This window comes from Manis javanica, chromosome 12 (assembly GCF_040802235.1).
Source record: "Manis javanica isolate MJ-LG chromosome 12, MJ_LKY, whole genome shotgun sequence".
Taxonomy (NCBI): domain Eukaryota; kingdom Metazoa; phylum Chordata; class Mammalia; order Pholidota; family Manidae; genus Manis; species Manis javanica.
The window spans coordinates 62,500,548-62,515,081 of NC_133167.1; the positions used below are offsets into that span (position 1 = coordinate 62,500,548).

The 14,534-nt window shown below is 41.6% G+C and overlaps 1 protein-coding gene and 1 long non-coding RNA gene across 5 annotated transcripts in view; one reads left to right on the plus strand and one right to left on the minus strand.

Moving 5' to 3' along the window:
• Window positions 1-2,028, minus strand: part of DYNC1I2 (dynein cytoplasmic 1 intermediate chain 2) — a 73,812-nt gene extending 71,784 nt beyond the window's left edge. For 2 of the 4 annotated variants that reach the window (XM_017655967.3, XM_017655963.3), the window contains exons 1-3: window positions 1,879-2,026; window positions 1,634-1,773; window positions 417-533 (exon numbers count right to left, since the gene is read on the minus strand). In XM_017655967.3, coding sequence (XP_017511456.1) covers window positions 417-524 — 108 coding nt within the window. In that variant the 5' untranslated portion in view covers window positions 525-533; window positions 1,634-1,773; window positions 1,879-2,026. Of the gene's footprint in view, window positions 1-416; window positions 534-1,633; window positions 1,774-1,878 lie in introns of all 4 variants that reach the window. The other 2 variants (XR_005062540.2, XM_017655965.3) reach the window with 2 other exon arrangements.
• A 67-nt stretch (window positions 2,029-2,095) lies between these two features.
• LOC118973279 (uncharacterized) overlaps window positions 2,096-14,534 on the plus strand; it is a 147,876-nt gene continuing 135,437 nt past the window's right edge. The window contains exon 1 of the long non-coding RNA XR_005062544.2: window positions 2,096-2,204. This is a non-coding gene — a long non-coding RNA (uncharacterized lncRNA). The remainder of the gene's footprint in view (window positions 2,205-14,534) is intronic.

Genomic DNA, 14,534 nt, shown 5'->3' on the forward strand with positions numbered 1-14,534 from the left:
CTATTCTGACAAATTATTAGCATTTCAGACTAGTAAAATGTTCAGATAAATAAGTTCAAAATCCAAACTAGGTTATGATATATGCTGTTGTATGAGCTATTACAAGGCAGATGCCCCTTATTTTATATGATAAACATACTCCTAGAAGAGTAAATATGTAAATTGAACTTTCATGAATCAAATCCTAGAAATGCATTAACCTATATATATTTTTATTCAGTAAAAAAAACATTTTCCTTTCCAGTTTTGTCATTTTCACATACCTGGTTTCTTCAAAGATCCACCTATAGTGCTATAGTGCTATAGGCACCTGCTGAATTTTTTAACTATTCTGAAAGTATTACATAAAACTATAAGTAATTGAGATAAATCCAATTATTTAATATTCAGTTTATTTTCTAAAAAATCAAACATACTTCCTTTTTCTTCCTTTCTTCTTCTTTTCTCTTCTTTTCCTCTCTGATTTGGGCCAACCGCTGCTTCTTTCTTTCCAACTCTGCCTTCAATTCACTTTTGTCTGACATCTTTGTGACCTTAAGAAGCATACAATCATTTATAATCATCATTACACTGGTAAAGGCATCACTTTTTAAGAAAATTAGTCTTCAAGAATTGTCTCAAGAGGCCATGAATTCCAATGTTCTTTAAGGGGAACTTTATATAATCTCTACTTTTGAAATAGTGGAAGCATATATGTCACTAAGACTTGAAAAACATCTTAAACAAATGTGTATAATAAATAAATATTCAGAGTTGAGCACAGTAACTACCACATAGTAACTTCTTTAATGCTCACATGCCCAAGTTTAACCCAATGTCGCTGGTCCTTAAAACAGAGGACATGAGTTGGCATTAAGAAGCTCTTAGGTTATATGACACAAAACAAATCTATTACCAGAGTTTTTCATTCATTCCTAGAAATTTGGTAACAACAATATGCAGTCAGAAAATTTCTGTAAATTCTGTAGCTGCCATTTAATAGTAATACTAAGGACAAGCAAAACACAAAAATTACCATCTTTAGCAATTAAATATACTTAGTTAAGGTAAGTGTATTTTCGGTCAAGGCCCAACGGAGTATGACTGGCCGAACTACATACAGCTGACCAGCCTGCTCATTCTCACGGAGGCCAGAGCCTCCATCAATAAGTTCACTTTTTTAAAACTCCAAGGAAAATAAATTCTCTGCAATTTTGTGCTACAACCCCCGTGTTTGGGTACTCTCCGAGACACACACACACACACACACACACACACACACACACACACACAGTGACTGAAAACGCTGTCAACGCAAGAAGTAATGACTTTTATTTACAAACTGGAGCAAGAAGTCATTCTCCCGTGGGGTCACGGCCCAGACGCCGAGTCCAGAATAAGGCGTCCGGGCGAGGGGGCCCGTGGGAGCCAAACAAGCCTCGAGGCTCCTCAGGCCACCTGCGCAGGGTCGCAGAGGGAAGGCGACGGGCTCGTACCCCTGGCCTTCCCGTGTCACCGCACCCGGCTGTCCGCGCCTCTCCTTTCAGGAGCCGGGCAGGGCGGCGCTGTCACCAGCAACTGCCAACCTGCTCTGAGAGCCCCAGGACGAGAAACAGCAGACACAACAGCCTTGAGGAGAGAACAGTTAACCCACCTGCCAAGTGGCGGGACGAGGATGAATCGGTGCGCCTGCGACTTCTCGGTCACTCCCTCTCTTTCGCCCCCAACGCCCAGAGCTGCCGCCACCAGCTCCGCGACTTCCTGAAGCACACAAAGGAGGATAGGCGGCGGCTTCTACGGCGAGAGCGCAGGGACAAAAGGCTTCAGTAGAACGAGGTCGCTCCCCGAAAGGGAGGGTGGGGCCTTGCTGCGGGGATTTGTAGCCGCTCCGTGACTTACCTGGGTAAAGCAGCAGCCAAGAGATGAAAGAACCCGGCCGGCGCAGGGTCAGTTCCCGCTTTGCCAAAAGCTGGAAGACTACACCTAATATCCTCCGGCAGGGTAAGAAACTACTGCCATTGCCGAACTGTCTGACACAATGCAGGAGAACTACAAGCCCCAGCTCCAAGGGAAACCTGAGTGCGGGCGAGCACTGCATTCTGGGAATTATCAATGGTGGTCGCAAATTATGCTGGGTCTTGTAGTATTTCCCATTTCGAGGCCTTTTTCCTTCAGGATTGAAGAGAACCTTCCAGCACCTCTCTTTAATGGATTCTCGTGCATTGGTCAGTGCTCACAATGTGGTAATGTATCTTAAATTATTTGACTCAGTACTGCCGAGTTTTAAGAAGGGTTATTTTCCAGTGGTGAACCTATGTATTCCACTGCACATTTGGTTAACACATTTTAGGGTATATACACCAGTTTTAGAAAAAAAAAGTCTTACAGAGGCTTCGTGGGGGCAGCTTAAGCAATATCTAAAATGTAAAATATAAAGTTTGAAAATTTAGTGTAACACCATTCTGTCAAAAAAATGTGAGAAATTGTTTTATCACAAAAAGATTTGTAAATCTTTACTCAGTTTTTACTAGCATTTGTGGGTGTAAACTTGATGAGCTAGAGTGTTGCAGTTATGAAAATTAGTAATACAAACTTCTGATTCCTTTATTCCTTTTAAATTTCATCATGTACACACGGAATATCCATTTGAGCCTATAAATTAAATGATTTCAGTTGCAATAAATAATTCTACATGTAAGTCCAGGGAGAGGAAATCTCAGGGCAAAATACTTCTAAAACTGAAATCAGTAAAAGGTAGAAATAAAGTTTTAAAATCCATTTATTGCTTGCAAACTGCAGTCTGGAGCCATCTTTCCTACTGTGGCAGAAGCAAGCCAGGACCTCCCTCCTAACCTCTCAGGTTCAGATAAGCCCTCCATTGCCCAGGTAATTACCCATTGATATGGAGAAGAACCTTCCTCCACCCCCAAGGAACGCCTGTTGATATACAGATGCACTAAAGCCAGGCAAGATATTCTGGAAACATTACAGTTTTATCCACACTATATTAACCAAAGTTGCAAATAAAATTCTGTATTTTGTCAGTGTGGTAGGTCTATTTTGCATTCTTCTCAAAGAATTTTGAACAGAAAGAATTTTATACTGTTGAAAGCTAAACCAAGCAAGAATGGTTTCCACAGTTAGATTTTTTTTAATAAACAAAGAAAGCAAAATTATTGGAATATGAATTTATCAGAATGTATGGGTTGATACACATTTTTTAAATGTTTATTTAAATAACTTAAAGCAGAGAGCAGGAGCCAAGATGGTGGCGTGAGTAGGGCAGCAGAAATCTCCTCCCAAAACCATATATATTTTTGTAAATACAACAAGTACGACTATTCCTAAGAGAGAGACTAGAAGATATAGGACAACAGCAAGGCTACATCTACAACTTTGAGAACCCAGTGCCTCATGAAGGGAGTAAGATACAAGCCGTGGCCCGGCGGGACCCGAGAGCCCCTCACCCCAGCTCCTGGCGGGAGGAGAGGAGTCAGAGCAGGGAGGAGGGAGTGGGAGCCCAGGAATGCCAAATACCCAGCCCTAGCCATCTGCACCAGGAGCTCAGACACACAGTGCGTGGTGTGCTGCATACTAGGGAAATGGAAGAGTAAAACCTGTGGGTGGGTTCCCAGAGGTGGCGTCCCTGTGACAAAAGAAAAGCAAGTGCTTTTTGAAAGTCTTACAGGGACAGGGACCCCACAGCTGGATGGAAGAATCATGGCACACTCAGCCCAGCAGCTGGGAATCCCGGGGAACTCTGGGTGCACTAACCCCCTGGGCAGAAGCGCAACTCTGAGGCCCTTCATGGTGATAAACAGCCTCCAGCCCATTCCCCCTCCAGTGTGGGCCACCATAGTGGAGCAGCAGCCTGAGACCTGCCACACTCACAACAGCCATGCAGAGCATCCTCTGCAACCCCCAGGCCAGACTCAGAGGCCTGGTCTGTGTGCAGCTGCCCAGCACAAGACACTAGGGGTTGCTGTTCTCCCAGGAAAGGAAGGAAAGAAGCAAGTGGAAAGGGTCTTGGATGTCCCAGCTGAAACACATGCCAACTGCCCACAACTACCTCTATCACCATGAAAAGACAGAATAATTTGATACAGACCAGAATCACACAGACAACCTCCAATGAGAGGGAATCTGAGGAGATAGATTTAACCAATCTTCCTGAAAAAGAATTCAAAATAAAGGTCATAACCATGCTGATGGAATTGCAGAGAAATATGCAAGAGCTAAGGAGGGAGAATACAGAAATGAAACAATCTCTGGAAGGACTTAGAAGCAGAATGGACAAGATGCAAGAGGCCATTAATGGAATAGAAATCAGAGAACATGAACGCAGAGAAGGTGCTGCAGAGAGAAATAAATGGATCTCCAGGAATGAAAGAACATTAAGAGAACTGTGTGAACAATCGAAATGGAACAATATCCACATTATAGGGGTACCAGAAGAAGAAGAGAGAGAAAAAAGGGATAGAAAGTGTCTTTGAAGAAATACTTGCTGAAAACTTCCCCAAACTGGGGAGGAAATAGCCTCTCAGACTATGGAAGCACACAGAATTCCCAACACAAGGGACCCAAAGAGGACAAAACAAAGACACATAATAATTAAAATGGCAAAGATCAAAGACAAGAACAGAGTATTAAAGGCAGCCAGAGAGAAAAAAAGATCACCTACAAAGGAAAACCCATCAGGTTATCAGACTTCTCAACAGAAACCTAACAGTCCAGAAGAGAATGGCATGATATATTAAATGCAATGAAACAGAAGGGCTTTGAACCAAGAATACTGTATCCAGCATGATTATCATTTAACTATGAAGGAGGGATTAAACAATTCCCAGACAAGCAAAAGTTGAAGGAATTTGCCTCCCACAAACCACCTCTACAGGGTATTTTAGAGGGACTACTCTAGATGGAAGCACTCCTAAGGCTAAACAGATGTCACCAGAGAAAATAAAATCACAGAAAGAAATCGAAACAATCAAATACTAACTAAAGGCAAAAAATAAAATAAACCACCCACAAAAGCAGTCTAAGGAAACACAAAACAGCACAGAATAAAACACCTAACATATAAAGAATGGAGGAGGAGGAATAAGAAGGGAGAGAAATACAGAATCACACTGTGTTTATAATAGATTAATAAGAGAGTTAAGTTAGACAGTAAGATAATAAAGAAGCTAACCTTGAACTTTTGGTAACCATGAACCTAAAGCCTGCAATGGCAGTAAGTACATATCTTTCAATAATCACCCTAAATGTAAATGGACTGAATGCACCAATCAAATGACACAGAGTAATAGAATGGATAAAAAAGCAACACCCATCTATATGCTGTTTGCAAGAGACTCACCTCAAACCCAAAGACATACGCAGACTAAAAATCAAGGGATGGAAAACGATCTTTTATGCAAACAACAAGGAGAAAAAAGCAGGTGTTGCAGTAATAGTATCAGAGAAAATAGATTTCAAAACAAAGAAAGTCACAAGAGATAAAGAAGGACATTACATAATGATAAAGGTCTCAGTCCAACAAGAGGATATAACCATTATAAATATCTATGCACCCAACACAGGAGCACCAACATATGTGAAACAAATACTAACAGAATTAAAGGGGGAAATAGAATTCAATGCATTCATTTTAGGAGACTTCAACACACCATTCATTCCAAAGGACAGATCCACCAGACAGACAATAAGTAAGGATACAGAGGCACTGAACAACACACTAGAACAGATGTACCTAATAGACATCTATAGAACTCTACATCCAAAAGCAACAGGATACACATTCTTCTCAAGTGCACATGGAACATCTCCAAAATAGACCACATACTAGACCACAAAAAGAGCCTCAGTAAATGCAAAAATATTGAAATTCTACCAACCCACTTCTCAGACCACAAAGACATAAAACTAAAAATAAATTGTACAAGGAAAGCAAAAAGGCTCACAAACACATGGAGGCTTAACAACATGCTCCTAAATAATCAATGGATCAATGACCAAATCAAAATAGAGATCAAGCAATATATGGAAACAAATGACAAAAACAACACAAACCCCTAACTTCTGTGGGATGCAGCGAAAGCAGTTTTAACAGGAAAGTATACAGCTTCCAGGCATATTTAAAGAAGGAAGAACAATCCCAAATGAATAGTCTAAAGTCATAATTATCAAAATTAGAAAAAGAAGAACAATGAGGCCTAAAGTCAGCAGAAGGAGGGACATAATAAAGATCAGGGAAGAAATGAACAAAATTGAGAGGAATAAAACAACAGAAAAAATAAATCAAACCAAGAGTTGGTTATTTGAGAAAATAAACAAAATAGATAAGCCTCTAGCCAGACTTGTTAAGAGCAAAAAAGAATCAGAAATGAGAAAGGAAAAATCACAACGGATCCCACAGAAATACAAAGAATTATTAGAAAATACTATGAAAACCTATATGCTAACAAGCTGGAAAACCTAGAAGAAATGGACAACTTCCTATAAAAATACAACCTTCCAAGACTGACCAAGGAAGAAACACAAAATCTAAACAAACCAATTACGAGCAAAGAAATTGAAGCAGTAATAAAAAAACTACCCAAGAGAAAAAACCCTGGACCAGATGGATTTACCTTGGAATTTTATCACACATACAGAGTAGACATAATACCTATTCTCCTTAAAGTTTTCCAAAAAATAGAAGAGGAGGGAATACTCCCAAACTCATTCTATGAAGCCAACATCACCCTAATACCAAAACCAGGCAAAGACCCCACCAAAAAAGAAAATTACATACCAGTGTCCCTGATGAACATACATGCAAAAATACTCAACAAAATATTAGCAAACCAAATTCAAAAATACATTAAGAGGATTGTACACCATGACCAAGTGGGATTCATCTCAGGGATGCAAGGATGATACAACATTCGAAAATCCATGAACATCATCCACCACATCAACAAAAAGAAAAACAAAAACCACATGATCATGATCATCTCCATAGACCCTGAAAAATCATTCAACAAAATTCAACATCCATTCATGATAAAAACTCTCAAAGAAATCGGTATAGAGGGCAAGTACCTCAACATAATAAAGGCCATATATGATAAATCCACAGCCAACATCATACTAAACAGTGAGAAGCTGAAAGCTTTTCCTCTGAGACTGGAAACAACACAGGGATGCCCACTCTCCCCACTGTTATTCAACATAATACTGGAGGTCCTAGCCATGGCAATTAGACAAAACAAAGAAAAACAAGGAATCCAAATTGGTAAAGAAGAGCTTAAACTGTCACTATTTGCAGTTGACATGATATTGTACCTATAAAACCCTAAAGACTCCACTCCAAAACTGCTAGAACTAATATCAGAATTCAGCAAAGTTGCAGGATACAAAATTAATACACAGAAATCTGAGGCTTTCCTATACACTAACAATGAATTAACAGAAAGAGAAATCAGGAAAACAATTCCATTCACAATTGCATCAAAAAGAATAAAATACCTAGGAATAAACCTGCCCAAGGATGTGAAAGACCTATACCCTGAAAACTACAAGACACTCTTTTTTATTTTTGAATTGGTCATTTTTATTTTTATTTATTTATTTTTGAGAGGGCATCTCTCATATTTATTCATCAAATGGTTGTTAACAACAATAAAATTCTGTATAGGGGAGTCAATGCTCAATGCACAATCATTAATCCACCCCAAGCCTAATTCTCATCAGTCTCCAATCTTCTGAAGCATAATGAACAAGTTCTTACGTGGTGAACAAGTTCTTACATAGTGAATAAGTTCTTCCATGGTGAACAGTGCAAGGGCAGTCATATCACAGAAACTTTCAGTTTTGATCACGTATCATGAACTATAAATAATCAAGTCAGATATGATTATTCGTTTGATTTTTATACTTGATTTACATGTGAATCCCACATTTCTCCCTTATTTATTTATTTAATAAAATGCTGAAGTGGTATGTAGATGCAAGATAAAGGTAGAAAACATAATTTAGAGCTATAAGAGGGCAAATGTAGATGATCAGGTCTGTGCCTATAGACTAAGTATTAATCCAAGCTAGACAAGGGCAAGAAAACATCCATGGATGCAGAAGATTTCTCTCAAAATGGGGGGTGAGGTTCTAAGCCTCACCTCTGTTGATCCCCAATTTCTCACCTGATGGCCCCCCTGTGACTGTGCCTGTCTTGGGTTGTTCCTCCCTTGAGGAATCTTACCTGTCTCTGGCTAACCAGTCATCTTCTGGGGCCATACAGGGAAATGGAAAGTTAGTAAGTGAGAGAGAAGCCATATTGTTTGAAAAGGTTAGCTTTTTACTTCTTTGCAGATTTATGCCCTGTGGCTTCTATGTCCAGCATTTGTCTTGAGGTATCTTTACCACTTGGAAGAATTATGATACTCGGTAATTTTCAATCTGAGGCATGAATTCTACTAAAGGGTTGTAATTAGGAAGGAAGAAGAAAAGCTATAAAAGTAGCAGATGGAAGAAAACACGGGAAGATTGATTATTTCTTTGACATATCTTCTTGTAGAGTAACATAAGCATGTATAGGTTTAAAGTACTAATTAAATTGTGCACATACATTAACATAATAGGAATACAGCTACATAACAAAAGCAGACCTACAATTACCAGCCATATCCAGTGAAACCAAGAAAACCAGTTAGGTACCCTAGGCATTTGTGAAAACTTATCAATGATATGATGGATATTGTCTAACTGAATTTGAATAGTTTGAGACTACAAGACACTCTTAAAAGAAATTAAAGAGGACACTAACAAATGGAAACTCATCCCATGCTCTTGGCCAGGAAGAATTAATATCATCAAAATGGCCATCCTGCCCAAAGCAATATACAGATGTGATGCAATCCCTATCAAATTACCAACATTCTTCAATGAACTGGAACAAATAGTTCAAAAATTCATATAGAAACACCAAAGATGCTGAATAGCAAAGCAATCCTGAGAAGGAAGAATAAAGTAGGGGGGATCTCACTCCCCAACTTCAAGCTCTACTACAAAACCACAGTAATCAAGGCAATTTGATACTGGCACAAGAACAGACCCACTCTATGGTTGTAAAGAAAATAAAGACCCAGCAGCTGAGAGTTCCCCAAGAAGAGGAGCAGCCCCCTCCCCAGGTCATGGAGCACTCTATGCTCAGCTCCTATACTCAGGCCGAGCAGGTGGATTTTGGCTCCCAGTTTAGGCAGAAGCCTAGACCAGTGAAACAGAACAGAGACTGCAGACATTAACCCAAACGTATATGGTCAATTAATATATGATAAAGGAGCTATGGACATACAATGGGGAAATGATAGCCTCTATAACAGTTGGTGTAAGCAAAACTGGACAGGTACATGTAAGAGAGTGAAACTGGATCATTGTCTAACCCCATACACAAAAGTAAATTTGAAATGGATCAAAGACATGAATGTAAGTCATGAAACCATAAATCTCTTTGAAAAAAACATAGGCAAAAATCTCTTGAACATAAACATGAGTGACTTCTTCATGAACTCATCTCCCCGGGCAAGGGAAACAAAAGCAAAAATGAATAAGTGGGACTATATCAAACTAAAAAGCTTCTGTACAGCAAAGGACACCATCAATACAACAAAGAGGCATCCTACAGTATGGGAGAATATATTCATAAAAGACATATCCGATAAAGGGTTGACATCCAAAATACATAAAGAGCTCACGCACCTCAACAACAAAAAGCAAATAATCCAATTACAAAATGGGTAGAGGAGCTGAACAGACAGTTCTCCAAAGAAGAAATTCAGATGGCCAACAGACACATGAAAAGATGCTCCACATCATGAGACATCAGAGAAAATGCAAATTAAAACCACAATGAGATGTCACCTCACACCAGTAAGGATTGCCACCATCCAAAAGACAAGCAACAACAAATGCTGGCGAAGTTGGGGAGAAAGGGGAACCTTCCTATACTGCCTAAATTAGCTCAACCATTGTGGAAAGCAGTATGGAGGTTCCTCAAAAAGCCCAAAATAGAAATACCATTTGACCCAGGAATTCCACTTCTAGGAATTTACCCTAAGAATACAGCAGCCCCCTCTCAAAAAGGCATATGCACCCCTATGCTTATCGCAGCACTATTTAGAGTAGCCAAGAAATGGAAGCAACCTAAGTGTCCATCAGTAGATGAATGGATAAAGAAGATATGGTACATATATGCAATGGAATATTATTCAGCCATAAGAAGAAAACAAATCCTACCATTTGCAACAACATGGATGGAGCTAGAGGGTATTATGCTCAGTGAAATAAGCCAGGTGGAGAAAGACACATACCAAATGATTTCACTCATCTGTGGAGTCTTAAGAACAAAGAAAAAGCTGAAGGAACAAAACAGAAGTAGATTCACAGAACCCAAGAATGGACTAACAGTTACCAAAGGGAAAGGGACTGGGAAACATGGGTGAGAAGGGAGGGATAATGGGGTAGGGGAAAGAAAGGGGGCATTACAATTAACATGTATAATGTTGGGGGAGGCACAGGGAGGGCTGTGCAACACAGACAAGACAAGTAGTGTTTCTACAGCATCTTACTACACTGATGGACAGTAACTGTAATGGGGTTATGGGGTGGACTTGGTGAAGGGGGGAACCTAGTAAACATAATGTTCCTCATGTAATTGTAGATTAATGATACCAAAAAAAAAAAAGCTTTATAGCATTATTTGGCAACACAAAGCAAACACCAAAATAATGTCCATCCTATTTTCAAGAAGGACATTGCCCAAGTCTAGGATTAGCCTCTAGGACTCATATTCTATTCTATGTCCTTAGGCCTGTGTCTACATTTTTCCATATCTTGCTCTGTCCATATGCAAGATAAGTATCTCAGAAACATATATGAGAAAGAAACTCCTTTAAATTCTAAGACTTTCCCCCATAATGTAAAATTTTAAAAAGCTTTATAACTTGTAACTCCAGGGAGAGGAAATCCCGGGGCAAAATACCTCTAAAATGATGTGGAGAAGTTGGGGTTCCTATGGTCAGGATCCTCACTGAACTTAAACCACTTGATGATGTAACTGGCCTGTTGCTAGGCTACCACTTCCACAGCTTTAGGCAATAAGGTATTATTGCACTATATAGAGAGCTCAGCCCAGTGCTCTGGGTGGAGGCAGAGATACTAGTGCTCAGCATACCGCCAGGAGAACAACCCGGGTAATAAACCCTTTTACCCCAAACAAACATTCTACTGTAATTTCTTTGGTCATACTGAATCCATAGCAAACTTGCCAGGGGTTGAAACTCATTGGCAAGACAATTGGCGAAGTCATCAGGGTTCATTTTTGACCAAGGAAAAAGACAGGCTGCCCTTATGGGAGGGGTGCTTCAGAGGGCTGCCCCTATGAATGGGGAGACAGTGGATTGTTTCCCAATGGGTATGTGGTGTGAAGTGGCTTGCCTCCTAGAGGGCTGGGCCCCACCCCAGGACTGGAGGCAAGTGAAAGTGATACCTGAGGCAGTAAGAATAGCCCTTGGTATAGTAAGTAGGTCTTTTAAGAGACAGAGTGCCCATGAGGCAGTGGGGACTGTGGGTTGGCTGGTCCTCACAATATTAAAAAAGTCTACAGAAGAGAAGGACATGCACCTGAAAAAGACCCATGAAACAGTGGCATGAGAATGTGAGCTGCAAACTTCTGTGGATTCCCTGATGAAAGAAATGGCATTAATATGAGAGGAGGCAGCACAAGTATGCTGGCAGCAAGGTGCCATTGAAGAGGCAAAAGATTCCTTACAGAACAAGATGGCAGTGCTGCCAGATGCTCTGAAGGAAGAAAAGGCCATAAAGGAAAAAGATGAACTCCTGAGGGAAGCACAAGTGGAGGTAGCACGAGAACACCAGCTGTGAAGCATTGAGGTGAAGGTAGGAGAGCTGCTGAAGACTGAGCTGGCATTGCTGCGAGGCACAGCAGGAAAGGTAAAGGTTGTAGCAGAGGAGGCACTCGGGGGAGGGGAGAGAAAGTTGCCATCAGCCCTGGAAATGGAGGAGCTGGGGAAAGATGAAGGGGTGGTGCTGGGGCCACTGACTCCTCCTCTATTGAAAGCATGCCCAGTGGTTGTAAAGAAAATAAAGACCCAGCAGCCAAGAGTTCCCCAAGGAGAGGAGCAGCTCCCTCCCCAGGTCGTGAAGCACTATATGCCCAGCTCCTATACTCAGGCTGAGCTGGTGGATTTTGGCTCCCGGTTTAGGTAGATACCTATACTGGGAGTCAATATCAGCTTGGCTCCTGCCTCTATGGGACTTAGGGGTGGATGGAATTGTTCTGTCAGAATCAGAGATGGGAAAGCTGGCTTCCCTGACTGTTCAGCCCACCTTGAGGCAGCGGTTACAAAGTGCACATCAGACCCCAGGGAATCACTCCTTCCTCGATTGGCTTATGGCTGCACTTCATGCTGTGTGCCCCAATCAGTGTGATCTACCATACTCTTCTGCTAGATGGCAGATGTATGCTGAGCTCCAACAGGTATTACGAGAGCTAGGCATAAGAAATGCCATCTGTAGTCCAGAGAAAAATGACCCAAATGAAGAGACTTTCATTTCTGGGATGAGAAATATTGTGCTTTAAATGGCTCCCACATCCCTCTATGGGTCTCTAGTGGTGATTCTTTCCCTTCACTTAGGGCAGCCCATAAGCAAGGTGACATGCACAGTAGCAGACTTAGGAGAGGCTGAAGCATTGAGAACACAGAAAGAAATAAGGTCTGCTACTCACAAGTAGAACTTAAAGGGCTCCATGAAGTTTACAAGGACCCAGATGTGGGTTGATTTAATACAGGCAGGAGCAGATGGAAGGAAATTAGATGGGAAGTCAAATAGGATCTTACTAGAACTATGGCAACAACTGAAACCAGAGCAGCAGTTCCAGCCATTAAGACACAAGAGGCAGAGGAGAGAGACAGAGCCACAAGTCTGGCCTGTGTGTTTGCAAGACTTCCTGCTGGTGAGCGAGCCAATCTCACTCAAGCCCACACAGGAAGATGATTGGGGAACATGGTTCGACTGAGGGGAAGGTCAATGTATCTGCCCTGAGGGACCAGAGGCCACATGTTGAAATAGCTATCCATTGGTCCCTAGTGAACATACAAGTGTCCTGGATCTGGTGGACATGCGGGCTGAATGTTCACTGATTCATGGTAACCCTGAGCGGTTTCCCGGGACCCCCACTATCATAGATGGATATGTGGGTAAGGCTATCAGAGTGAAACAAGCCCAAATCCCTTTCGGAATAGGGCATCTACCCCCAAAAGAGTGTACTGTGTATATGTCTCCTAACCCTCAGTATATTTGGGGGATTGATATCCTGCAGGGTCTATGGTTGCAGACCACTGCAGGTGAGTTCAGAGTGAGAGTACATGTGGTGAAGGCAGTTCTGAGGGGACATGCAAGGCACCTGCCCATAGCTTTGCCTGTGCCTCCGTGGGTGACTAATATCAAACAATACAAACTGCCTGGTGGGCATAAAGAGATTGGAGAAACTCTCCAGGAACTGGAAAAGGGTTATTATAAAGCCCACCCATCGTCCTTTCAATTCCCCAGTGTGGCCAGTAAAAAAGCCAGATGGCTCCTGACGTATGACTGTGAATTATAGAGAACTGAATAGTCATATACCCTATGCATGCTGCTATCCCCTCTATTGCAGGCCTGATGGGTACACTCAGCCATTAACTAGGAACTTACCATTATGTGGTAGATCTTGCTAATGCTTTCTTTTCCATGGACATTGAGCAGGAAAGTAAGGAACAGTTTGCCTTCGTGTGAGAAGGATGGCAATGGATTTTCACCATCCTTCCACAGGGATACCTCCACAGCCCCATCTGTCATGGACTTGTATCCCAGGACTTGGCTACATGGGAGAAACTACCCATGGTGCAGCTGTACAATTATACTGATGATGTCATGCACATGTCCGATTCCCTTTCAGATCTAGAAGGTGCAGCACCTAGACTGCTACAATATTTACAGGAGAAAGGATGGGCTATGAACAGCACCAAGGTACAAGGACCTGGTTTATCAGTCAAACACTTGGGAGTTGTTCTGCCGAGTAAGACTAATATTATACCAGAGCAGTCATAGATAAAGTCCAGGCCTTTCCTACCCCTACAACTGTAGCATTGTTACAGGGGTTTTTGGGTCTTCTAGAATACTGGAGAGTGTTTATCCCACACTTGGCACAAATTCTGAAGCCCTTATACTGATTGGTATGAAAGGGCATCAGGTGGGACTGGGATGAGACATGTGCATCTGCCTTTACTACAGCAAAACAGGGAGTCAAGGCCATGCAGGCCTTGAGTGTGATAGACGCATCAAGGCCCTGAGAGCTGGACATTCATGTGACTGAAGATGGTTATGGCTGGGGTCTCTGGCAACAGCTTGAACAAACTTGCCAACCTATTGGATTCTGGTCACAACTCTGGAAAGGGGCAGAGTTATGATACACTTTGATAGAAAAACAACTGACTGCCATGTATCATGCATTACTG